The following is a 27,625-nucleotide window of genomic DNA, read 5'->3' as shown; positions in this document are numbered from 1 at the left end:
AGTTTATCAGAAAGTTAAATTTATATTTGATGTCTTATATTAAATATTTTATTGACATTTTTGTTTGTAAAGTTTCGCCTTTTTTTAATTTTTACTTTGATATAAAATATTATGCAAAAAGAATGAACATGAAGATGAGAGTTTAGTATCTGAAATATTAAAGATATTTCTAATAACAAATAGAATGAAAAGAATAAATAAATATAATATTATCACTTTTTAAAATAAAATTAATTTTATTATTATTGTTCCGGAACACGGAGAGAATCTTATTTTGTTTAGTACATGTGAACTGAGTATATTAGTCCATCTTCACTCAAAACGCAGAGTCTCAGAGTCTTCACAGGACACACTTCTCTCTGACCCTTTTTCCAGTTTTTGTTTTTCCCTACTTCAGCAAACTCTCTGATAATGATAATTATACATCCCTGGAATTGTCTACTTCCAACATGAACCCCAGAAGGTGTTTATTATTTTTGTCAAACACCGGTTGGATTTTGTATTTTTTGGTTTTTCAAGGGTTGCGTCATTTTATTTGATTGACGGTTTTACAAATTGATATTGGTTTTGCAGAATGCATGCTCCTGCTTTTCTGTGTTTTAGGCATAATGTTTCTGTGTCTTAGGCATAATGTTCTGGAAGAATGGTCAGGAAGATTGCGTTTTTCTTATTTTTTAGATCCTTTCTGGTTGAGTTGTGTTGTTTTCCTATTTTTATGGATTCTTTTCATTCCACTTCGATGATAAAGATTGCATTTTTTTTTTTGCTATTTTCTCTATCTTATTTTTTCACGCCTTTTGTGTTTAACATATAGTTATCAGAAAGAAGTGTTTGAAGTTGCAAAGAGAAGGAACACAATAGCCGTGTTGGATACAGGTTCTGGTAAGACCTTGATTGCAGTGATGATTATGAAAGAGGTTGGTGGAACCATCAAGTCTTTGGGAGTGAAGAGGCTGATTGTTTTCTTGGCTCCCACAGTTCATCTAGTCAATCAGGCATGTTACACCCTAACCCACTTTCTGCTACTGCTTATCTTTCACAACAAATGTGGTGGTTTATAAAGGTTAAAGTTCCCATCATAACATCAACTAACATGGTTTTAATGTGTCTCTCTTAGAGGTCCAACACATCCTCCAAAAAAATCCTGCAAAACCGGGCAGTTAATTGTGGTGCAAAACAGATTTTTTATTCAATGGCAATTTGATCTTTGGAACCATGTTTTCTAACAACTCCATCTTTTTTTAAAGTCATAAAGAAAATAAGATATTATTCAATGGGTTTACTTGTGCCATCTACATCAGAGGATTTGATCAAGATATTATTCAATTGAGTTCATTTTGTGGAGCTTTGATTCCAATTTGTTGAAAGCTTAAAACTCTTAGAACAATTAGATATCTGAGTATGGAAGTTTAAAAGATATGTTATTCAATAATGAATTTAAACTACCTAATGTCTAAAGTTGTGTTTACAAGATAAACTAGCTCCTAATAACAAGGACATTATTAATATATAGAGGTCCAACAAGTGACTAATGAGATGTACTCTTCTTTTATAGCAATGTATTTGATTTATTGATTCACAGTTAAACTTATCTGGTGTTTGTGTCCATCTTGCAGCAATTCAGTAATATAAAATATCTAACAGATTTTCAAGTTGAGGAATACTATGGGGCTAAAGGAGTTGATACATGGACTTTGAAGACATGGGAGCAGGAAATTAGTAACAATGATGTATGTTATTTATTAACCCCATATTGATTTCACACAGATACTTTAGGCTTCATTTATTTATTAACCCATAATTGATTTCACAAAGATACTCTAGGCTTCATTTGTTGTGTAGTCATTGATTTGAGCAGTATTATTTTGGGCTTGATGACATTTAGCTTTTGTTCTCTTATTATATTCATGCAGCTTGTGTTGATAACATATGTAACAAGCTTGACTCATGAGATATACTCTGGCTTGTGGGAGAGTATTGGAGACATGATTTGATTACATTAAATAAAAAAATTTGATAAGGGAATATCTTACCAAGTATTTCTCTTTATTTGGTGGTATTCTTTATTATAAATAAGAGTAATTGTGTGTACAAATCACACAATCGCAAGCAATCCTCTCTATAGTACCATCTAGAATGACTATTTTCAAGGGAAGAGTTTCTTGTCTAGTAAAATAAATGGAATGTATTAAAAGAAAAAAAAAATCAATGTAGAAAGCATGCAAGCATCTCTTCTGTATTGAATATTTGTATAATGATGTGGCTCTGTGATTGCTACAAAACTAATATCTTTGTCTTACAGGTATTGGTTATGACACCCCAGATTCTTTTGGATGCCTTAAGAAAAGCATTTCTGCGTATGGAAATGATATGTTTGATTGTTATTGATGAATGCCATAGAGCAACTGGCAATCATCCCTATACAAAAATAATGAAGGTAAGTGCTATAAAACATTCTTCTTCTTCCCTTGTATTTATTTGATCAGAACCAATTTTTCATCTTTTTGCCTTTAACCTTTTTCTTTTAGGTTAGGAAATAGATTTACTAGTAACTTTTGTCTTATATTATGCCAATGAAGGAATTTTATCACCCAGCAAATGAAAAGCCAAAGATTTTTGGGATGACAGCATCACCAGTTGGTAAAAAAGGTAACTATTTGCTTGCTAACTTTGACTAACAACTTTGAGTTGAAGAATGCTTTTCTTGTGAATTCAGAGTATCCAGTTTAGTCACCAATTCTCTCTAGAGTGTTCTTATTTCATTGTTTATCTTGTTTTTAGTTTTAGAAAATATGGAGGGGGAAATTTTTGTGTGCGTCCTGCATTAAAAACTCTCTCTAGTGAGAAGGGAAAGTGGGGGGAATGAAGTTAATTTTGTTTTTTTACTTTTCTGTATCATAACAGAGAAATAAAAGTACATAATTTTTTAGAAAAAATAACTTGGTAAAAAGAATTAATCTTTTTGAAGTTAAATTTAATTTCTATAATTAGTATAAAAAGCTTATTAATACCGTTTATTTATTTAGTTAATTTTATCTACGGTTGCACCCACATTACTTGCATAGAGAACCAACATTGATTGGCACAAGTAATCCACATGTATTTATGCCATGATTTTAGTGATAAAGCTCTTTTCTGTGCATGGATTTTAGTGATGCTTCCTGATAAAGCTCTTTTCTGTGCATGAATTTTAGTGATTATCCCCTGTCTTACCGGAGTTATGTTTTGTCATGTTCATATAAAAATTACTTGTAGTCCAGATTTTGAATATAAAGACTTCAAAGCATTTGAAGTGTATCTTGAAAGCTATATGCATTATTTATGTTATATATCTTGAATCAGGTGTTTCCTCTACTACGGATTGTGAGGATCAAATATCAGAACTTGAAAGCATCTTGGATTCTCAGGTAATATCAATTTTTGTGCATTGATTTGATTTAATTTTTCTGTATGTGTTAGGCCCAAGAGATTGCACACATGAATGAGACAGTTTAATTGATAATAATTCTGCAGTGAACCAGAATTAGAGTACAAACCCACATCTAAACTTTAACAGAGAGCTCTCGGTCTCAAAGTACATTCAAACATATATATCTCCTGCTCATAACTGCCAACCATACATATATATATATATATATATATATATATATATATACCTATAACACATATCTGTCCAATATAATAACTGTCCTATAAAATATTTATCACCCACACATAAAAAAAACAAGCATAACGGATAAAATACTGTCATTCATCCACACACATAACAGACTCTCTAAAAATAACTTATTTAAGGTACTCGTTTTTTTTTTCTGGTGACAAAGTTTCCATGATGTGCTGGTTTCTTCTACTGACCTGTCAGAGTGCACGTGATAGTACCATTAAAAGAATGTAAATGATTCTTTTTATGTTTCTGTAGAGATATACTGTTGAAGATCGGAAAGAGATGAATAGATATATATTGTCTGCTAAAGAGAGTTGTAGATATCATGACCCAGCACGATTTTCTGCCTTGAGTTTGAAACCAAAGATTGAAGCCTTGTGGTCCAAGGTATCTGTGGGTCATCTTGCTATGTACAATGTACTCTGCTATTTTCCCCAATTTTACTCGATATTTCTTACAGCAAAAGATACTGACTGAATTTAACCTGTTTGGATAGTTTGATGCATTTTTATCAGGAAATAAACGTAACTACAGGAATGTGGAGAATAAAGTCAAGACACTGTCTCAGCGAATGTTCAATGAACTTGGAAAAATTTTACATTGTCTTGAAGATCTTGGAATCCTATGTGCTTATGAGGTATTTATCAAACTCTCATGGTAGGGAAAAACTTGCACATTTCTTGATTAAATTTTAAATCTTCAATAATTTATGATGTTTTGTTGGTAAGAGTCATTGAAGTCTATATTTTTTATTTGGAGTTATATTTTGTTTACCAATGCATTGCTTCTTATAAATTGGATGAAAAAACTCACTTAAATGTTTTATGTATTTGAGGTTGGGTAGAAAGTGTTTTTGATATGTGGAAATACCAACATATAATAACATTGCATTTACACCTTTATAAACATAAATTAATAAGGATTTATTGGTGATGGTATATTGTAGTGTTTTTTTTTTTAATAAAATAAGTAGACAAGTATACTTCTGTTTTTTATGTGTTTGTCTGATATGCTTTTCAACTTATTTTAATAAGCAAATCTTATTTGCTTCTTAAATTAGTGATTATTTCAAAGAAGTGTTAGATTTCTGCTTAAAACTAATTGACACAAAATGAAGTTATCCAGCAGATATACAAGCCGCACTCCAAAATTTCAGTCAGGCAATGTGAGACATCCCAACACTCCCTTGTTGAACCAGGCGAGCCTAGTGATTACCAAGATCAGTTATATATAGGCTTTGATACCAATTGTTGGATAAAACATTTACTACTAGGCGTAACTCTTTTTACTCATAACAACCCAAGTGCCACGATTTAATTGTCTAATTATAACTTGGCCTACTTGGCTAATTTCACGAGACAATTGATGTCACTTTCAACAATCTCCTCCTTAGCAATTGTCTCATTGTCGAGTTTGGAATTGAACTCATGGCTTTGTCTCGGGTCAAATGTTAGATTTCAGCTTAAAACCAATTTGCATTTAGTGAAGTTGTCCAATAGACATATAAGCCGCTTTAAGACTTGAGGCAGACAATGTGGGATCTTTCAACAAAAAGTTCATTTCAAAAACACTTATTTTAGGTTCAAACAAACTGTCCTATTTATGTTTTGTAATTAAGCAAGGGTTATTAAAATCTTTTTGTATTTGAATTGGGATTATATTTTGTTAACCAATACCAATACTTTCATCTTAATCAAATAAAAAAATTTCAATTCTGAGATCTAACTCATAAAGTTTTGACTCTAAATTCTTTCTTTTACCTTTGGCTGTGTAGCAAGCCAGTTTGTTTTTGGTATTTTAACTAAAACCATATATTAGAAATAAATGCAAATTTTTACACATTCATTTGTATTTGCAGCGCCTTTTGAATCATACTTTTATCTTTTGTTCATCTCTCTGTCACAGAGATGTATGTATGTGTTAGTGGATTTAGACCTAATTCAACCTTATAAAATTGACTTACAACCTTAGTATAATTTGCACATATTTATTTACTATAATTTGATTATATCTCTAGTTAGTATAAGTGTATTTATGCCTAACTTCCTTAGAAAAGTAGGCAGATGATGTTTGCACCTATTAATACACTATGCTTTGATTATATTTCTAATTGATGTGGAAACTCCAAGGGATATTATAACATGTCTATATTTGTGCAGGCAGTTAAAATCTGTCACGAGAATTTCTCCAACAAAACTGAAGGAATGTGTGAAATTTACAGAACCGGTTATCTTCAGTGTATAACTTTTGTTGAAGAAGTAATAAAATTAATTGAAGAATCTCTCAATTGTGGTATGTTTTTTCTATAGTTTCTTCTTCCGCTATGCCCCCTATATTTGTGCTGTTGGTCTTTGGGAATCTTCATGAGATTTGAGAATTGAGATTGCAAGTATCAATATTTAATTCTGGCAATCTAGTATAGTTTCATTAGTTTATCTGCTACTAGTATATTTTAAAAAATTCTTATAAAGTCTATTTATGAAAATATGTTGCAAGATTTTGTCGATGCTTAATAAGTAGCAATATTTTATATCAGCAATAATTTTTTATTCATGTTCCTTTGTTTTAGAATGCTTAGTTTTCTGTTTGAAGGTGTATATTGGCACACTTTCCATATGTGCATCCTGATTTTGGCATCACAAGCAATCTGTTGCAATGCAAAAACGTTGTGAATAAATGGATCTTTCTCATTGGTTTTTTATTTGGTTCACAATTATTTAAGAAATTACAGTAGCATGTCTTTTTAGACATATTTTTTAGAAATGACACCATGCTATAAATGCTTATGTGACATGGTAAATTTGTTCATTCATTTCACTCTGACTTAATCTCTGCCAACTGATTTAACTGATATTGCTGCAGATGATAAAAACATTTTTGGGGTTGATTTTGATTATTCAAAGGCAGAAGATATGGGATACATATCTCCAAAGTTACTTGAACTTATTAAAATTTTCCAATCACTTGGGTATGGCACTATGATCTACTGTTAAGGTCATATAAATTGTTTTCCTTTGAAATAAAGTTGTATCATGTAATATAGCAAATTGGTAATGTATATTTCTGTGTTTACAGAGAATCTAGTCAGGTGTTGTGCCTTATTTTTGTTGATAGAATCATTACAGCTAAGGTGATTGAAAGATTTGCAAAGAAAGTTCCCCGTATTTCGCATTTCTCAGTTTCCTATTTAACTGGAAACAATACATCGGTTGATGCTGTGGCTCCTAAAAGGCAGAAGCAGATATTGGAATCTTTTCGCTCTGGAAAGGTATTTATTTACTACATCTTGGTGATAAATATCAGGGATCAAGTAATGTGCAATAAATTTGTTTTAAATGTTGGTATTTGAAAATCTAATAAATAGATTATCAATGCTTTGTGTAGGTCAATCTATTATTTACTACTGATGTACTTGAGGAAGGAATTCATGTGCCAAACTGCTCATGTGTGATACGATTTGACCTCCCAAAGACTGTTCGTAGTTATGTCCAATCTCGCGGAAGATCTAGGCAGGCTAACTCCCAATTTGTTGTGATGTTGGAGAGGCAAGTGTTCTAATTCTCACAACCTAGTTGATGTTGGAGATTACTTCTTCATTGAACACTCTTAGTACTTATTTTCAAGTGTTTGTGTGTATTATTAAAGTGCAGAAAAGTTAATTTTTTTCATTTATTCAGAATTGATATAGTAAGAGCGTATAGATGGGAAGAGGAATTTAATTTTGTATAGTTGTTGGAAATCTTACATCGATTAGAGATCAGATCAATTTACAGTATATAAGTGGGTGCAAACCTCACCTTACAAGATGATTTTGTGGGGTTGAATTAGACTTAAAGTTTACTTCTTAACATGGTATTGAAACCATAGGTTAGAGCCTATTCAAGTGAAGTTTGTTGTTTGTTGAGTCTATTGATCCACCTGCTATCAGACCACCACTAATGTCTAATTCCCCGCTCGAGATGTATATGTTGCTGCTGAGAGGTGTGTTGAATGTCTCACATTGATTAGAGATAAGATCAATTTACAATATATAAAAGGGATGAAAACCTCACCTTACAAGTTGGTTTTGTGGGTTGAGTTAGGATTTAAGAATACTTCTTAACATGGTATTAGAGTCATGAGTTTGAGCCTATTGTAGTGAAGTTTGATGTTTGGTGAGTTTATTGTTCTACTCACTATCAGAGTGTGCTGAAGTCCTACATCAACTAGACATAAAATCAATTTAACGTATATAAGTGGGTTCAAACCTCAGCTTACAAGCCGATTTTTTTAAATTGAGTTTGGCTTAAGCTTCATTTCTTAACAATGGTATGTCTAGAAAATGAGAAGGAAATACAACATATCCTATTTTTTGTTTTAATAATTTGGTCACCATTTTTAGTTAAGCATCAATAGAACATGGCTACTTGCAGTGTTATTAAAACTTAGTTATGGTGACGGCGCCATGGAGGAAAAGGTGGCTGTTCATTTGGAGGATGGATCTATAAGAATTCACCTATCCCAATAACAAAAAATTTGACTTGAATGATCGTGTATCAAGAGCTACATTGGCTCAGGGAATGGGTCATAATTATTATGGAGAATCCACATGGTCTAATGATATTTTATATTCCAGTAGTAATTCTAGGTACTATTGCCTTTAAGGTAGGCTTAGCAGTTGTAGAATCATCCATGATTGGGGAACTCGCGAATCCTTTTGCAACTCCTTTGGAAATACTACCTGAATGATATTTTTTTTTCTCGTATTTCAAATACTTCTTACAGTGCCCAATAAGTTATTGGACGTTCTTTTAATGGTTTTGACACCTACGGGATTATTAACAGTACCCTTTTTGGAGAATGTTAATAAATTTCAATTAGGACGGGCAGCTACACAAGAAGATAACCCTAATTGCGGGCTAAATGATGTTGGGTAAAAGGCCCATTTGGTGTTGTTTTGGATATTGGGCCAGGTCCAATTAATTATTCTAACCTAATACTTAATACTCCTACCCAGCTCTTTCCTTTTTAATCTCAGACATTTGCTGCTTACTGCTGCCATCAGACCTTGCTGCTTACCGCCGCTACCAACTGTTGCTCGCTGCCCTCCCCCGTTCGTCGCCCTTCATATTTTTTAGACATAATATCATGATTTCATTATTTTTACATTATATTATATTTTTGTGTTTTCTTTTTAAATTATCTAAATGCATATATTATATTTCTTTTAGTCTCTATGTTTCCGCCATAACTTGTTATGGTTTCCATCATAACTTTATAAGGATTTTTAGGGTTCCGAAATTTTCCGTTGTCCATATCGATAACACTGACTACTTGCCATACTTACATAGTCAACTCTAGCATGAGTTTTGGTAGGTCAACTTCCCGGTTATGGTCTCTGTTAGGATATAAAGAGAAGAGAAATTAGGTAAGATAGTTGGAATATCAATGAGTTAGTTACTTGAGGTGTTAGTTAGATATAAATAGGGAAAGGAGAGGAGAGAAAATGATGTTAATTTTGTAGATTGAGCATTAGCTCTTTATGAAGGGGAAACCTTTGGATGAGAGAGTGCTCTTCTATTTTTCGTTATTTTCATTCTATTTAGTAAAAATCTTTCTGTACTAAACCTGTGGATTTTTTTTCCATTTTAGATGTTCACTACATTCATTCCAAACAAAATCTGGAAACTGATTGCGTATTGTGGAAAGTTTTTCTCAAGTAGCTTCTTCTGGAAGCTTGCCCTTTCAATGCACCAATACCTGAGGAATTTATGTACCCGAATTATTCTGTTTTGGTGCCTAAAATCAGCATATAGGTTGATAATTGTTTGTTTTTTCCTGCAACACTGCTGGTAAATCTGATTCAACTGGATGGTCTCCTATAGCCTTCTTAAGTTGAGAAACATGGAAAACTGAATGTATGCAGGCTTGTTCTGGAAGTTGTAACTTGAATGTCACTGTTCCAACTTTTTGTAAAACCAAATAAGGTCTATAATACCTGGCTGACAGTTTAGGGTGAAGTTTAGATGTGGAAGTTTGCCTATGAGGTCTAATCTTTAAGTAAAACCCCCCAATCCCCAGGCTCAGACAGGGATATTTTCCTGTGCACATTTTCATATTGAACCATCTGATTTTGTGCCCTCAGTAGAGGAAATTTCATTTGCTTCAAGGCCTTTGTCTATGGCCATTAAATCCTGAGCCACCGTTTCTACCAAGGTTTCCCCTGGGACGATTTTGGCCAGTGAAGGTGGAATTCTCCTATAAAGAACCTCAATTGGAGTGTAATGTGCTGCACTTTGAAACTGGTATTATACCAATATTCCACCCAGAGAATAAAATCTGCTCAATATTTTGGTTGTTGTGAACTGAAAGACCTTAGATAAGCCTCGAAGGTTTCGCTTTAGGACCTCTGTTTGACCTTCTTTGGAGTCACTTCTTTTTAGTGGTCAATTGAGAGGAAGTACTCTTCATCTATATGTTGCTGCTGCCAATGTCAATTGAGAGTATTGAAATACTCTGTAACATGATTCACCCTCTCACAGGTCATGAAGTATGCTTATACTTCACCCTAATTACATTGTCATGGTATTGAGGAGCCATGACATGACTGAATGGTTTTCCAGTTGCCATTTTTGGAGGTTGATTTCTCCTTTCTCAGAATTTTTGGAGTACTCATTATGTAGCCTTCCTCTCCTTTTCTTTGAACAAAGGTTCAGGATCACCTCTCCCATTGAATGCAACTCTGTCAATCCAATATGTGGCCAGTGAGAGGAAGTGCCCTTTGATCCAGCTGTTAAGATGGGTACCAGTCTCCACCTTGGGTGAGCCTTTTGGTTTTTCTCCTTCAATGGTTTGGTTGGCAAGAGATACCAGAGATGGTTAAGATTGAGGTCTGATACCCTGCAGAAAAATGAATATTTTCACTGATTTGAAACAGATACACATGAGGATGTATAAATAGGAAGAGGAGATTAGTTATGTACACTAATCTGGGCCTGAATATCAAATATTAGTATTAACTGTACAAACCAAGTTGCATAATTCTGATTGATTTCTGTAGATTAAACCCTGTAATTCTAATGTAATTGCTTTCCTTAATTATCAGCATTAACATTTGCATTTACAGGGGAAACCTGAAGCAAAGAAATCAGCTCTTTGACATCATAAGGAGTGAGCGCTCCATGACCGACGCATCTATCCATAAGCACCACGAATCTAGTGTAAAGATATTTACACTGGAGAAAAAAGATGCATACTATGTGGAATCTACCGGAGCTTCTGTGACTTTAGATTCTAGTGTTAATCTTATCCACCGATACTGTGGAACGCTTCCACGAGATCAGTAAGATTGTATCCTGTTGTGTCTGACTTCATTTTAACTATTTGAAACATAGTCTTTATGTTCTTCTGTGTGCAATTTGCTTAGGTACTCCTCTGCAAAGCCCAGTTATGTGTTTCTGCCCGTGGAAGGGGGTTTCCAATGTAAATTAACATTACCATCTAATTCAGTCCTCCAGCCAATAATTGGTCCATTAGGAAAAGATATTCGTTTGGCAAGGCATCTTGCTTGTTTCGAAGCTTGTAAGAAGTTGCATCAAATGGGTGCTTTAAATGAACATTTGGTTCCATTCATTGAAGATCTTTCAGACAATGATCATATCACAAAAAATAAAGACTCTACTTTACGGGCAGGTATAATTATCAGCTAACTTTTTATTTTTATTTTTTATAAACTGTGGTTAAATATTTATTTTAATTTAAATTTTGCATCATATTGCTGGCACCTCAGACTTCCCAGATAATGGTTGTGCATATTTCAAATATCTTTTGTAGGTCTTCTAATGCAATTTCTATCCTTTTTGACTTCATGAACCACATCAGAATTGATTTCATATTCAATACTAACAAAACATCACCATCAAGTATTTTGTTTGTACATAGCCAGGACAAACATCCAAGTCTGGGCTGCAAAATATGTACAGTTGAGTTTTTACAATGTGACAAGCCTTTTGTCCTATGTGTGTGATTAGCTGTAAGCTACAGATTTTCCATTAGTTGATTATATTTATAATTTATTTTTCTTAGATCGATTAGGACAAATTAGTTTCATGTTTAGATATGTTTACTTAAGTTATTTCAAGATAATGTGTTCATTTTGATTGTATGAAATGTTATAAATAATTGCTTTTTGGATAGTAAAAAGTTTCTTACCAGATAGTGAAATAATCAGGAATCAATAATAAAAAGGCTTCCATTTCGTACATTTTATGAAAAAGATGTTTTTTACCATAAAAGAATGCACCTTTTGTCTTTATATGACAGCTCTTCATGTGTCCCTTTATTATATATTTTTTTTCTAATTATTCGATATTTTGAATTTAGAAATAAACTAAATTAAATAGATACTATTGAACAAATGCAAGCATGTGATGAATTATTTCCATTTATTTGATAGAAGGTAAACTCTAGTGCGGTTATCAATCCTTAATGACTATTATATTTGGATTGGATACTATGATTATGTATTTTTAATCTTCGGTTGAGGTAAACTCTTATGAGCTTACATAATCTAACTCTTTTGGCTTAAAACCCAAGGTCGCCAATAAAAAAAAAAATTGTTCTTCTTCAGTCACGTTTGGTTTCACATAACTATGTAATTAATGTTACATTTAACCTTCCTTCTTGTCTGTTAGAATGAGCGGTTACATATTTCTAGAAAGTTATAGATTTCTAGAAGATCAACGTTACATAATTTCATAAATTAGGATGATTGATTTCTAATTATTAAATGTCTTTATTGTAATTGATTCTATTCAATATGCACTAAGCAACCACCTTCCCCAAAAGAAAACCTGACTACAATATTCAATATGCACTAGCTGTGGCTCTTCCAATTGCTCAACCATACCATGGTGAAGCTAAGAAGATGCTTACCACTCATAGTTTCACTTTTTCTCCTTCACTCATGGTTTCACATTTTTCTCCTTTACTCACAGTCTTGTCTATTTTTTTTTTTTTTTTATATCTATGTATATCATTTTTACGTAGAAGTAGAGTCTTATGATCCCAGAATTTACAATCTTGTGAGTCATTTACGATCTCAGTTTTAGTCTTAATTTTGACTACCTTTAGAGTGGCTGTCAAAAACCTGATGATGTGGCATTGTTCCTTTTGTAAGGAAATCTACCAAATCTTTGTCTGTGTTTAAATGCATTTTGATTTGCTTTTGGTATTTGAAGGAACCACGAAGAGAAAGGAGTTACATGGAACAGCCAACATTTGTGCACTAAGTGGTGCATGGGGAGACAAACTTGATGTTGCAGCCAGATTTTATGCCTACAAACTAGAATTCACATGTAGTATTGTTAACGAAATATACTCTGGGTTTGTTCTTTTGATTGAGTCAAAGCTTGATGATGATGTGGGAAATATTGAATCAGATCTTTATTTAGTCTCAAAGGTTGTGAAAGCTTCTGTCTCTTCATGTGGGCAAGTTGATTTGGATGCTAAACAGGTATAAAATCAAGTTTTTAAAGGTTTTATCTGACATATATAACTCCTGTCTCTATTATCTTTTAATCTCATTTATTTTGGAAGTTAACTTGATCCTTGTTTGTTTGTTCTCTACTAGATGATGAAAGCAAAATGCTTCCATGAGCTTTTTTTCAATGGTTTGTTTGGTAGACTGGTGTTTAGGTCAAAATCAGCAGGAGAAGAAGCAGAATTTTTACTTCAAAAGGACACAAAATCATTATGGAGAGAAAAACACTTATATCTGCTTCTACCACTTGAGAAATTGAGTGGTATTTGTGAGGGAGCCTTGCAAATTAATTGGCACGGAATCGATTCTTGTGCATCTGCTATTGAATTCATGAGGAGAAGATTTTCTTTGTTCACTGGAGATTGTGATGATAATGGAATAATCACATCACCTCAGGATACCAGTTCAATGGAGATGGACTATGTTGGAACAAACAAGATTCCCTTTGCTAATTGTGTGCTTGATGCTGACAATATAAAAAACACGTTGGTTTTGGCCATTCATACTGGAAAAATATATTGTGTTATTGACATTGACAGTAACCTGTCTGCTGAAAGCCCTTTCTGTGGAAATAATGAAAAATCCAAGGAACAACTTACCTACTCAGATTATTTCAGCAAAAGGTGCATAACTTGTTTCATTCCACCCTATACATGTGATTTTGCGGGCCTTGTCATTCTACATTATTTGTATACTTGACTAAACAACTTCAAATTTTGATCAGGTATGGGATTACACTGAGACATCCAAGACAGCATCTTTTACTGTTAAAGCAAAATCATAATCCACACAATCTTCTTTTTAACTTCCATGAGGAAGGTTCGTTGTTCATAATTCAAGTTTTCATCTATTGGCTCTTGTATGCTGTTTCACATTTCCGTATTATGATTTAATGAAATTTTATTTAAAATTGAAATTTATCATCTCCGTTGAAGCTGTCGTTTGGAATTACATTTTACAGTGTGATGATTTGAAAGAACTGATAGTGGATATGAGTTTCTCTATTACTTTCTGTCTTGATAGAATTTATTGAATCCTTGCATGACCATGGTTAACTTCGATTATGATATGTTTTTGGAGGTGAACAGATGCGCGAGACAAATCTTCAAAAAATGGCTCTACAACCTCCAAAATGCCTGCACATGTTCACGTCCCACCTGAGCTTCTATATGTTCTTGAATTTAAAAGAAACGTGTTGAGGTCATTGTACTTGTTGCCATCTCTAATGTACCGCATTGAATCATTAATGTTATCTAGTCAGCTTAGAGAAGAGATAGATGGTCAAACTACCAAGTCCAACATAAATAGCTCACTGGTTTGTTCTTGGATAAAAGTACTCATTGATTTTTATTTCTATTTTCATTATGATAATCTTCTTATGTGTTTTCTTCCTTTTGTTAAATGTCAGATTCTAGAAGCAATTACAACTATGAGATGCAGTGAAAGTTTTTCAATGGAACGTCTTGAGTTGCTAGGAGATTCTGTTTTAAAGTATGTGGTGAGCTGTCACCTCTTTCTTAAATATCCCAAGAAACATGAAGGACAATTATCTGCCAGAAGATCTCTTGCAGTTCGTAATTCAACCCTTCATAAATTTGCACTAGAGCGCAAATTACAGGTATGGTTTGTTGTTTCTTCCTTGTGTTATTGTCTCAGAGCCTAATGTGTTAGTTAAAGGCTCTTGAAATGTGGACAAAGCACAAACCCAATAATAATAATGAGTTATAATAATCAATCGCGAGCCAAACAAATACTGTCCTGGGAGACAATCAAACTCTTGACCAGATGAAAATCTTGATACCGGTTAAAAACACATTGGATGATTAATCTGGATCAGGTGCTAAAATACTATTTTATTCTAACAAATACCATTTCGCGTCCATGCATTTATTTATTCCATTACTCTTATGTATCAGTATCAATATTAGAAATCGTATTTGTTAAAAAGCTGCCTTAGTTGTTATCACCCTTTTTGTCCCACATTTACTTTCACTACAAGCATGACTTAAATTGAGCTTATAAAGCTTAGTCAGTCTTTACTTACAAATAAGCTTTCTAGGGTTAAGTTTTAAGTCCCAAGTCTCAGAATGTTACATTCAGTAAGATTGGGAGTGATTATTTTCTTTATTTTCAACAGATTAACATTTGCACATAGAAACATTATAAATTTGGGAAAATATATACTATTTTCATTCCCACCTTTATTTTTGTTGTTTACTTATTTAAGTGGTGGATAAGCATTGGAATGAATTAATGTAAGGTGTTCTGTCATTTTACCTGTCAGGGTTATATTCGAGACTCTGCATTTGAACCACGACGGTGGGTTGCTCCAGGACAGCGTTCTATACACCCTGTTTGTTGTGATTGTGGATTGGAAACCCTTGAAGTGCCTTTAGATGTTAAATACTACACTGAGGATCCAAAAGTTGTGGTTGGGAAGTTTTGTGACAGGGGTCACCGCTGGATGTGTTCTAAGACTATTGCTGACTGTGTTGAAGCTCTGATAGGAGCATACTATGTGGGTGGTGGACTCTTTGCATCACTTAATGTGATGAAATGGCTTGGAATTGGAGCAGAACTTGAACTATCCTTGGTTGACGAAGCAATCACTGCTGCCTCTCTGCATGCTTGCGTGCCAAAAGAAAGTGAGATTGCAGGCCTTGAAAACAAAATTGGGTATGAATTTTCTGTCAAGGGACTCTTACTGGAGGCTATCACACATTTGTCTGAGAAAGAACTTGGGATTGGATGCTGTTATGAGGTAGCTGTGAGGTTTCATATATTCTTGAGTAACTTATCAATATTTAACTTGTGAAGTTTCTTAATGCAACTCATTGATATTATTGCAGAGGCTTGAATTTCTTGGTGACTCAGTGTTGGACCTGCTTATCACATTGCATTTATATAAGAGTCACACAGATATTGATCCAGGGGTGTTGACTGACTTGCGATCTGCCTCTGTCAATAATGACAACTTCGCTCAAGTTGTTGTTAGACATAACCTTCACCAGCATCTCCTACATGGCTCGGGATTATTACTGAGCCAGATATCAGATTATGTAAAGGCCATTTCTGAATCGGATCCTGGATCATTTCCAAGCATTAGAGCTCCGAAGGTTGGTTTTGTTGATCATTGGATTATAGCATGTGTTGTACCTATATATATATTTATAGACACAAACACACACACACACAAAAAAGAAGTAAACTCTATCTGAAAGATAAATGAATCCTATCTAAAAGATAAAATAAAAACTAATCTATCTAAAAGATAGAAGATAAAATCATCTTATCTTATATAGAATACAAACTACATATCTACTTACAGTAAACAATTATATTAGCATTGATTTGTAAATTGCTTTCAATTTTTGCAACTTCAAACAAAGATGAATGAAATTCATTTTACTTTCTTACCCATACATACAATGGAGAAAATGGGTAAACTAATAAAGGCAATTTAGTTAAATAAATAAAATTGCACAATTCTAAACATTTTAGTGGTTTTCTTCATGTATGCAACATGAATCCGGAGATTTACAAAAATAAAATCAAGTCCTATTTTACTTTCCCAAATAGAGATTGTCACTTTCAAATAAAAACATATACGCCACACTTCTTCAAAAGTTGTAACGTTGTTCTTTCTGTTATAAATGTCACAGGTACTTGGAGATCTACTGGAAAGTATTGTTGGGGCAATGCTAATTGATACCAAGCTCAGTCTAGACCGAGTTTGGGAGGTTTTCTGTCCTCTATTATCTCCCATAGTTACGCCTGAAAATCTTGAATTGCCTCCATTTCGTGAATTAAATGAACTGTGTGATTCTCTAGGGTATTTTGTGAAAATAAGTGATAACTGTGAAAAAAAGGGATCCATGGTTCATGTTGAGGTTAGTGTACAGTTGCCAAATGATTTGTTGGTTCGTGAAGGAAAGGGGGCAAATAAGAAAACTGCAAAAGGAGAAGCTTCTTTTCATTTGTTGAAGGACCTTGAGGTTTGTTCTTTTATGATTGTGTTCCAGAGTCTTCTTTTCCCCTCTGATAGTGTTAAGGTTTTTCTTATAAAGGCAATTATAAGCCTAACTTAATTTCATAAAATCGGTTTGTAAGGTGAAATCTGCAACCATTTACATACTATAATTTTGTCATATCTTTGTAAGGTGAAATCTGCAACCATTTACATACTATAATTTGGTCATATCTTTAATTGACGTGGGATCCTTGACACAACTTTTCACACCAAGGATTGAACCTATCGGGCATAGGAATAGAAGGATACCTAACATCTGGTGGCACAATGCCCAACAAACTTTTGTAGGCTAGACTTTGATAGCAGTTTTAATCTCAAAGAATATTCCAGTCTCTGTTTCTTAACCTAAAGCTAGGTACACATACACCCAGAATCAGCTTTAAGTTGTACACCACTATAACAAACATTATTTTAACAGTCTTCTAAAATCTATGCACATGTGTTAATCTTAGTCTTCTATATTTTTGCTGAATAAGATGCTAGTAAATGCTTTGTATAAAATGGAGAGAAATGAACTTTTCAAATTGATGATCATACTTGAAATATCCCAAAAACATATAATGGATCAAGCTACCAAAATGTATAAAATTTTTCAGTTGCGTTTGTTGGGTATTTTCAATTTGTTCTTCGCGGAGTAGTGAACTTTTTTTATAGCCTTGTTTCGTTAACTGAACAAAGTGGCTAACAGATAGGATTCCTCCATACTTGATAACATGGTTAAAATAAATAGCTGTGAATAGTGTCTGCATTTTCACTAAATACTACTACAAAATGAACCATCAGAAATATTTCTCTAGATATCTTTTGTCCAGTCCACCTTACCTGCACAGTTTTCAAAATATTTTTTAGATTAAAATTTTTTTTTTCATTCTTCTGGTATCCAAGTTTGTATGTTTTATGACCAATTGGTTTATACTTGTAATCCTGCAGAAGCGGGGAATTTCATATTGTAATTTCATGTCCAAGGGAAAAAGAGATAATGCTGTCCATACCAATGATTCACCTCATCTCAAAATGGATTCTAGTACTTGTTTTACTCTAATTGAAGAAAATTCCTCAGAGCTGGTACATAAAAGGAACAGATTGGATGGAACTAACCCAACTGAAAGTATTTTGCCTCTCAATGACTCTTCCATTGACGACTCCATTCCAGGTTTGCACCACTGATTTCTTTTTCTTGTTTGATATCAAGTCCGTGACAGTGTCCACTTCTGGGAACAAGCAGACAAATTAGAGCAAAATGGAAGTGATGTGTTTATTTCCATTGTCTATCATGCAATTTTCTTGTTCTCATCTCCATAGATCCATGCTTAAAATTTTTGCCTGTTAATTTTTTTATGAAGAATGGAAAAATATCTGCTATATCAGTTATGTGAAACATCTGAATTTATCACTCTCCTGCTGTAAGAGTTAATTTGTTAACTACCTGTGGATTAACTTCATTTTTTATTCATGTTACACAGTTAAGTTATCAATTAATATGAAAAAGGGAGGACCACGGAACACACTATATGAGTTGTGTAGGAAACTACAGTGGCCAGTGCCTGCATTTGATTCAACAGAATATAAAGATAGGTGAGTCCAGGAACTAATTTGTCCTTTCAACTGCTTAAGCTGGTTGACTCTTGCAGAATTTTTTATATGTAGAATTACATGAAGGATTCGTATATGTATAATATATGAACAGAACTGATCCCTTAACCTTTAACATCTCAAAAATAGGTTTGATGTGGCAAAAAAGGATACTTTAAATGATATTATTGTTTATATACGGTGTGGAGTGCAGATAATAGAATTGGTAATGCCATGGCACGTGAATCTGACTAGTCTTTATTCTGTAACAGATCTCTATTTGAATCCTGTGAAGCCCTGCAAGGAACCAAGGGACTGAACTGCTTTGTTTCAAAAATTACCTTGTGCATACCCAAGTATGGAAATATTGAGTGCCAAGGAGAAGCTAGAAGTGATAAGAAAGCCTCCTTTGACTCTGCTGCAGTTAAAATGCTTCTTGAGCTGCAAAAATTGGGAAAAGTTGAAATTGATCCTCCCCTTTCTAGTTAGGGAGAAGAAGGGAAAAAGAGAAGGGCTGGTGGTACTACAATTTTTTGCCCCTGAAAAACAAGAACTGACATTATGTGCCATTAATCTGGTAAATTGTCAGATTGATGACAGAGTACTGTTAGTTAACAGTATTTTGGGGTTGCACATTTGTGTTACAGTATTGTGACCCAAAGAAGAGAAAGATTGGGAAACAAAAAAGAGTGAATTGGAACCAACGAGGTGGTCCTTTTCCTTTCCTTTCCTTTCATTCTGTGGGGAAAGTTTGTAGTTTTTATTTAGAAATAAAACTGTTAGACTTGTCTTTGATGGTATAATATTGCATGTACATGCATCCACCAAAAATTAATGCATGTACATGTATGTAATATCAGGGTGCTGGGCAAGTGAAAGAATAAAATTGCACAAATAAGCAATGCTGAGATGGGATCTGTAGGTTTATGAAGTATGAGTGTATTAATATTAACATCATTTATTGTTGTTAATAAGCTACTGTGTCTGTCTGTCATTTTTAAAATACATGAAATAATTATTCAGAAATAAAGGATTGCAAACTCAAATATCTCTATTGCATTTGTTTAATATGATTTATGCTTAATTTGTTTTTACCGTCTATATGATATTTATGGGTTCAATTTCATATAACTCAGAAAACAATAGTATTCTCTGCCTTTTTGACAGCTCTCAACAAAATGTTTATCTAGCATACCTTACACAATAAATATTCAAAAGAATTTCCTAAGTCAGTTTGTGATGTCTAAATACCTTTCTACCTAGAGTTTCCCAAATACTCTTTCTTCGGACTCAACTACCAATTCTTGCATTGTTAGAGATCCAATGAAAGACATCTTCAAGAACGAGGTCGACAATGGTGGCCATGGTTCTAATGATTCAGTTTCGGAGTTGAGCAAGTTGGAAGAAGAATAGCTAGGTTGGATGCATAAACTATGGGGGTATCTCAATATAAAATGGGAAGGTGCAGGAACAATAATAAATATGCCAAAATCAATTCATTAAAAATTATATCCACGATTATTTTCAAATATATTTTTCATGTATACTTGTTCCAAAAGGACATATATTCTTTAGAGGTGGCAATGCAGGTCGGCCCGTTTAGGCCTGGTCCGCATAAGGCTCACATACTTTATGCAAGCTGAAAATACTAGTCCGTCCTGCATATTTCTTGGCCTGTGGGCCAGTCTGCTTTTTTTTATTATTATTATTTTTATGATAAAATTTTCAATGTTTAAAAATTGAGAAACTTCCAGTTATACAAAAATTTGAAACGTTAATACAAGAGTTCATAAAAAAAGTAATTAATATATACAAGTGTAATTTTTTTTATGTGGGTTTGCGGGCCATGAGCCTATGCAGGCCTGCGAGCTCACTACTCTGACTCATCATACGTTTTTTCTGCGGGTCTGCGAGCCGGCCCGACGAGCCAGCCCTAATTGACACCCCTAATATTCTTCACCCGATATTTTTTTTCATCACTAAGTCACTAGAAAATAAAAAGGTAACTCTTCCACCCTCCCCCCGAATTGACACTTAATGTAATACCAGAATTCTTTTACGTTCCATTTATATGAATTTTTTAACCATGGTGAATGTAAATTTCCCTTTAAAACCACAGCTCTTATCTTGTCCATTTCTTATGCAGTAAAAATTGAAAAATTGTATGTTTACAGTAAAAACAATAGACAGATTGAAGCAAAATATTATGATTTAACCTATCTTAAAATGATCACTAAAATCCTATTCCTATTATCATTGATTTGAATGCACAAAGGAGAAAATTCTTTACAGAAAAGATCATTCTGAACATTCATCCTATGGATCTTATAACCCAAATATTCAAGGCCAAGTGTGCACTTTATACCAGAAACCCTTTTGCCCTTTTCTCGATAACTAATATAACCAAAATAACAATAAAGTATCCATGAAAACGTTACCATCAACAACCAACTATATTTTCCCAATCTCTGATTTGATATATTCACAAGCTAAAATTTCCCATTTTTGGCCATTCATACCAATAATACGGGAAATTCCTGTAAAACGATATATCACCTTAGGCCCTAAGTAATAGCTCATAAACGTTGGAGTTGTTTTCCCCACTTACACGCTTCAACATTTCAAAACTTGTTCGACTACCCAAGAATTCAACCCTTTTGAATATTACATGGCCACGTGCTGTTGTTTCCTTATTTGAGTACACTGATCGAAGCCTATCAGCGTGTCTTGAATCACTGTGAATTGCAACTTCAATTTCCTGCCTTGACATGTTCTCCTACCATAACGTAAAGTAGATAGAAGCAGAAACCATATCATTAGATAGAGCTGATAATAATGCATGTATTACAAAAGAATAAACTCTGTACCTGATAAAATGCATGTATATGATCCAACACCTGAAGACACGTAAAACCATTATGGCTGAAAAACGTTCTTGATGAAGGACCCATCTCGGAAAAACGGTCAATTGGGAAGAGTATGGTAAGGAAATGGTTTTTGAATATCAACTCGGATTTCTCACTGCAGAAGATGTCCAGAAAATATTGGAAGACTAGCAACGATTTTATCATATCTTGCTACGCAAGGAAAAGGTGTAACACAAGTCACAGGGAGTTAATAACCAACCTTTCTGTCAGAGGACGAGTGGAGTTCGAAAATGAAGCTTCTGAATCCTTGCCATCCCCTTTTGCGTCGAAAAATATTGAAGCGTGATTTTCACTAGGATCTTCAACACTAAAAGAGTCTGTGTAGATGGAAGCAGTTGAAGTTGAGTCAGATATAGACCAGCAGATAGAGTCTAGAAGGTTGGTGGGTGTTATAGGACGTATTGGAGTCTGACAAGTCTGCAAAATTATGTCCAAATCAAATGAGTGATAAATCCATAGGATGTATATTTTCCTTTCTTTTTAATGCATCCTCTAGAAACACATGATTGTTGAAGTTTTGGGGTGCCAACCTAATTGGGATTTCTAAGTTTCATAGTGATGCTTTATGAAGTTAAACCTTTTATAGACCAAATCATGAAATGTCAGCAAATGGGTATTCTATCAGATTGTGTCCTCTCATACTTCCAACTTTTAAATGCTTTATGGATCAAAATTTTCCAAGCTCAACATTTTTTATGCCAAAATGTTGCAATATGCTTTTTCTTACACTTAATTGAAAGAGAAAAAGAACACACTGATATCCCTTGTTTGTAACTTCTTGACAACTCAAACAATATCCTGTCATTTGTAACATATATACAATAACTCTCCTTAAAGGGAACACCGTGAATACCCAGTGTAATGTGTTTCAGATAATTAAGTGGGTGTGTAGGCATTAAAAACACAAGGATATCATGTGAAATTTAACAAACCAATAGGTGCGTTTAGGGGTTGGATAAAATGCATGCATTGAACAAAATTATTGTAAAATTAAACAGAGTTCTAAAAGTAGTTCTACCAAACTAAACTAAATAATATAACGTTTGAAACTAATTGAACTGAATTACACCATAGTAGAGTGAGCTTAACCGAATGAATCTACTCTAAATTGGTTTTGAATTTCGTAAATTACTTGAATTATTTGAACTATTACCAATGAACATCTTATTTTGAAGTTATATTTTCCAATCATAAGTTATAGTCTAATTTAGTTCAAAAAGTTTTACTTATAAACAATTTAGTTTTTTAAAACTAAACTAATATAACATTTCAGTTCAAGTTTCTTCAAAGCAATTCAGTTTTTTTTTTGTGCAATTCAATTGAGTTTCTTTTATGCAACTCAATTTTGTATCCCTTTATTTTTTCACATTCCATGGTGTGTCAGTGTAAGTTACCCTTTTTGAGAAGCATGATAAATTAAAGAGAGTGGATAATACTGCTTGGAGTTGAACATTCCCATGCGGTGCCCAAGTTTCATATGACAGAATTTAACTAACATGAGCCAAATTATTATCTTGGATCACATGATTCCTAAATCGACTAAAAGCTACAAACTGAGGTGAATTCAAAATCTAAAACATACAACTAAATTAGGAACAGGAAAAAGAGACTTTCTATTAGTTTTTAGGGAACCAGACAGGTAGGAATCGAGAGCAAGCTCACAGAATAAACAGAAGTGAATCAAAGGATGACCTGCATTCGACGGCCACGGCGATTTCTGACTCCAATTTTTGCAGAGTTCACAATTTGTTGTCTTTCTTCATAGCCGACTTCACTTTCACTATCCAGAGGATAGTCAGTGGCTTCTTGCTTTATTACTTCCTGCATTTCAATAAAATTCATGGTATAGTTTCACAAGGGAGGAACCAAAGTTCTAACACCTAATAGCAATGTTTAAAAAACTAGATTGAAAATGTTTTACCAAACTTGAAAGCACCACAAAAAATAAGAAAAAATGAATTTCAAAAATGTAAAGGAATATATTGAGAAATTACTTTTCCTGAAACGCCACTATTAACGTCTTCAAGCATCAGGCCAACTTGCTTTGCCAAATCAACAGACATGTGAACAAGCCTTCGCACATATTTCTCCTTAGCTGTTTTGATTATCCACAGAGGCTGAGACATATCATAGCAAAGAACTTCGTTGTGATATAAATATTACTGCAGAAGCCTACGTAGTGTATAACAATTAAATAGCATATTAATGTTTTTCAGGAGTTGTGCAGCTAGAATGAAAAGGTAAAATAAAAGTACAAGCAAACAGTTTGAGCTTCAGAAAGTTATATTATATCCCTTCAAAAGGTCTTTCTTATGATTAGATAAATATTAGAATACAATGTAGGAGGACTTACTGTAATGAGGTTATTACAATATCCAAGGTATCTTTGGATTGATGTCCCTTCAGTTACTACATGACTAACATTGCAGCCAACAAACCATTGTTCCACCAAATTAGCACCTTCTCTTGAAGCAGTCTCAATAACCTACCAATCAATGCAAAGCATATAAGAGCACTGGAATCACACGCTAGCTTAACCAAAAACAAGGAGCTGATACTGACTATTGTTCAACAGACTCCATGTCATGTGAAAGACTTCCAATATAACTAGTATGATCACAAAATATCTAGGTATTTGTTCTCAACACAATTTTACCTTGTTCCTCAACTCAGATGAAATGTCTGGATCAACAAAGATGGAGCAGCCAGACAAAGTTGAGTCCGAATTTCTGATAGACTCTCTCACGGAGAATCTCTGAAGTTCCTCAACGTTATTAGCTTTCTTCACTTGGTGGATTCTTGCCGGAAGACAATGATTATCTGCATTTGTATACTCAGAAAGCAGCCTAAAATCTTCCATGAGCACGTTGTTATCCCCATAACTCTTCACTCTATAATGTGATTCGCTCAACCTCACTGCAGCAGATACAATAATGTATTTGGTTATGACAACTACAAATATAAAGATGCATAATTTAAATTCATACATCATTTGAGTTACAGGAGTTCAACCATATAAGCATGCTACTTAATTATTAAAATCAATTCAGATAGAGAGCTAAAGAAGATGAAAATAAAATTAGTCAGAAAAAGTGAAAAATCTATATGATCTTAGACAACACAGATGAGTGTTCCTTACTGGATTATTTATGATATTTTTATCAAGTGCAGCAAGATGCTATTGCTACGACAAATCCAATGGATTCTTTGAAATAAAAAATAAATGAAATAAAAAGAAATATGAATGAGAAGAAGTGTGTAGCCAGATAATCACCAAAAACTGCACTGCTGACTGTAATCACTACAAGAATGTGTAGTTTGTTAAATACAATTAGACTCTACAGCATAAGAGTACAATTCAACATGGGATCTAAAGATGCAAAATTGAAAGTTGTCAGGTTCCTGTGTTGTTTGACTCTACAGCATGAGGGATGAAACATCACCAAGAAAGACAACCAAAATATAAAACATGTCAATTGAAAACAGTTAAAATCAATCACCATTTTTCCTGACGCTATCCACAAACCAACCCAGTGTGACAATAAAAAGCCCATTTTTTGCTCCATGCTTCTGTGCATGCTCAAACTTACGTCCACCAAAACTGTACCACACGTTAAAGATTTCATGATAGCAATGAACCAATCAACACAAAAATGTATTGGATGAATTCCAATGCTATGATAAAGGGCCACAAGAAATCATTGTGGTCATGTTATGATAGATCCACTAAACATAAACAAATTACATAACATCTTTCTGAACTCGGTACAAGTAAAATTTAAATAAAGAAGAGAAATTGATAAGGTTCGACACTATGTTCTGACACAACCGAGAAAGTAAAGAAAATATTTTCTGAATGTGAACAGAATTTCCCCATAGGGTGTATAATCTAGGTATGACAGTAAATGAGCATTGCATCTTCGTACTACATCATCATGCTATTGCTATCACAATGTAGGAAAAAATGTATAATTTAAGGCAGAAAAGGATATCTGAACCACCAAATGGGTACATTGAGGATGCAAATTAGGGCTATACAGGCCACCTAATCTCTCTGTAGCCTCCATGACCTGATTCCTTGCTTCTGCAAAATCACCAACCGCAGAAAACAACACAACTGAATATCTCTTTAACTTATCACGGAAAGAGAGAGAAGAGAAACAAAGACGTGACAAAATATCTACTATCATTTCCACTGATAACTAAAACTACAACTTTTCAGCCAATTACATGAAAAGTTTTATGCCAAAAAGACAAGACAACATAAGAGAACAGGTGAAGCTAGATTTCATGAAAACATGCACTGATTATTATCTACCAAATAGAGAATACAAAACAGACCCCCTTTTGTTTCTCAGCCCTTTATTATCAACCAAATAGAGAACGGCAGATTACAGAAGTCCAAATATGTTTCATTTGACATCTTATATTGACAAAAAAGATAACCACTATTCACCCGTCGATACCGTCTCGATGGAGAGAATAAGGTTCATTCTTTCGCAAAATAAGATGTTACGTAAACACTTATGCTGAATCAAGCCAATGGCTTGAGGTAATTGGTTGATCGAAACAAAAAGGTTGGAGAAACAAAGAAAACAAAAAGCAGTGGAGAGTGTCAAGCCAGGAAAATAAAACAAAATCCAACCAACCAAAGGTGAAAAGCTGAACTACATGAATGAACTCGCACCTTTAGATAAACCAGTGACGCATATGACGAGACCAGCAAAAGGAGCAGTTGATGATGGCACTTGCACAGAGGACGAAACAGGAGACATTGGCTCCAATGGTTGCAAATCTCTGAACGAAGGAAGTGAAGATGAAAACAGCCTCGAACACCCCTTGCCACTCACAACTTCAACTCTACCATCACCACCCATACCAGCCACAAGATTTTTATTACACACAAAATTCAAAAACGAAAGAAACTATCCATCCATCATTCAGCAATTAAAAATTGAAAACCCACAAGGCATATATATCTGACTCAAAATTCATGACACAGGATTCCGATAATTCAATAGAAACAATGAATGGGTGAATTATTAAAAGTAGAAAAAAGAGTCCGGTCTGGGAAGAGTTGAACTTTATATGGAACAAACCCAGATCACGTGAAGGGAAGAAACAGTTCCAAAATTGAAATTTTGTACAAGTTGAAAAGGCTGTGAGGTAAAAAAAAAAAACGGAATCTTGAGTAAAGGGGTTGCTGTTGTTGTGGAGTTGGGGACAGAGAATGGATTTTGAAGATGTGTTCGTTTTTGTTCTACAGTGTGTGTGTGCAGAGAACAGAGATGGGACAATAAGAAAAGGGAATTTTTTTGAATGTGGTGCTCTGTAATCTCTGACGAGGAGTCACAGTCAGAATTATGAATCTTCTTTATCTGCGTGAGTAGGCGCAGGAAAGAGTGCCCCCCATACCATTATAGTTCCTACTTGTTATAGTGCTTTTTAAAAAAGGAAAAAACTCTGCTTTTGTAAATTGCAAATGCATGTGATGTCTGAAGGAAATAGTGGGATGAGAGAGAGAGATACAGAAGAAAAAGGGGTCAAAGCAGTAACGGGAATCACACTCACACACCCCTCTCAAGTCTCAACTTAACTCAACCCAAATTGAAATGAAAAGAGAGAGAGAGAAGAGAGAAAACAGGCTTTTTTGTTTTGAAAAAGTTTGGAGGATTCCCATTTCTTAAAGTGAGCGCAAGGTTTAGGAGAAATGTGAGATAAAGATAGATTTTCGGAAGAGGGAAGAGACAAAGCTGACCTGGGTTGTGGTTAAACTCTTCAACTAAGGACCGTGTCGTTGGGTGGGGTTCATGGTCTATGCTGAGAGTGGTGTGTGGTCCGTGTTGTGTTGTGTTGTGTACCTATCTCAGCAACACGCCGGCGAAACCTTCTTTTCAAATTCAATGTCCTCA

At 34.0% G+C, this 27,625-nt stretch overlaps 2 protein-coding genes across 5 annotated transcripts; one reads left to right on the top strand and one right to left on the bottom strand.

Moving 5' to 3' along the window:
• Positions 1–313: 313 nt before the first annotated feature.
• On the top strand, positions 314–19,832 carry DCL3 (dicer-like 3). Of its 3 annotated transcripts, XM_028048241.2 has the most exons (26): positions 350–463; positions 574–646; positions 815–995; positions 1,617–1,730; positions 2,303–2,437; positions 2,580–2,649; positions 3,343–3,407; positions 3,920–4,051; positions 4,161–4,301; positions 5,824–5,956; positions 6,527–6,632; positions 6,740–6,932; positions 7,049–7,209; positions 10,770–10,985; positions 11,070–11,335; positions 12,883–13,157; positions 13,275–13,807; positions 13,909–14,003; positions 14,273–14,499; positions 14,593–14,802; positions 15,469–15,945; positions 16,034–16,300; positions 16,847–17,179; positions 18,145–18,367; positions 18,678–18,789; positions 19,059–19,832. In XM_028048241.2, the coding sequence occupies exons 2-26, from the start codon at positions 579–581 to the stop codon at positions 19,273–19,275; spliced, it is 4,950 nt and encodes a 1,649-aa protein (XP_027904042.2). In that variant the 5' UTR covers positions 350–463; positions 574–578; the 3' UTR covers positions 19,276–19,832. The 3 variants fall into 3 exon arrangements, with proteins under 3 accessions (XP_027904041.2, XP_027904042.2, XP_085522968.1); XM_028048240.2 differs by lacking the exon at positions 574–646 and having other exon boundaries at positions 314–463; XM_085666842.1 differs by lacking the exon at positions 350–463 and having other exon boundaries at positions 474–646.
• Positions 19,833–21,013: 1,181 nt separating this feature from the next.
• LOC114164122 (uncharacterized) lies at positions 21,014–27,625 on the bottom strand. Of its 2 annotated transcripts, XM_028048651.2 has the most exons (11): positions 27,472–27,625; positions 26,401–26,573; positions 25,706–25,797; positions 25,214–25,316; positions 24,370–24,629; positions 24,067–24,198; positions 23,708–23,830; positions 23,406–23,534; positions 21,913–22,130; positions 21,654–21,807; positions 21,014–21,562 (listed from the first exon to the last, which is right to left on the bottom strand). In XM_028048651.2, the coding sequence occupies exons 2-11, from the start codon at positions 26,486–26,488 to the stop codon at positions 21,344–21,346; spliced, it is 1,518 nt and encodes a 505-aa protein (XP_027904452.2). In that variant the 5' UTR covers positions 26,489–26,573; positions 27,472–27,625; the 3' UTR covers positions 21,014–21,343. The 2 variants fall into 2 exon arrangements, with proteins under 2 accessions (XP_027904452.2, XP_027904451.2); XM_028048650.2 differs by lacking the exon at positions 27,472–27,625 and having other exon boundaries at positions 26,401–27,422.

The sequence above is a fragment of the Vigna unguiculata genome, chromosome 9, assembly GCF_037176805.1.
Source record: "Vigna unguiculata cultivar grain cowpea cultivar isolate G323 ecotype 2 chromosome 9, ASM3717680v1, whole genome shotgun sequence".
NCBI classification, from domain to species: domain Eukaryota; kingdom Viridiplantae; phylum Streptophyta; class Magnoliopsida; order Fabales; family Fabaceae; genus Vigna; species Vigna unguiculata.
The sequence above is the reverse complement of the archived record's forward strand: the minus strand, read 5'-3'. Positions and strand labels throughout refer to the sequence as shown.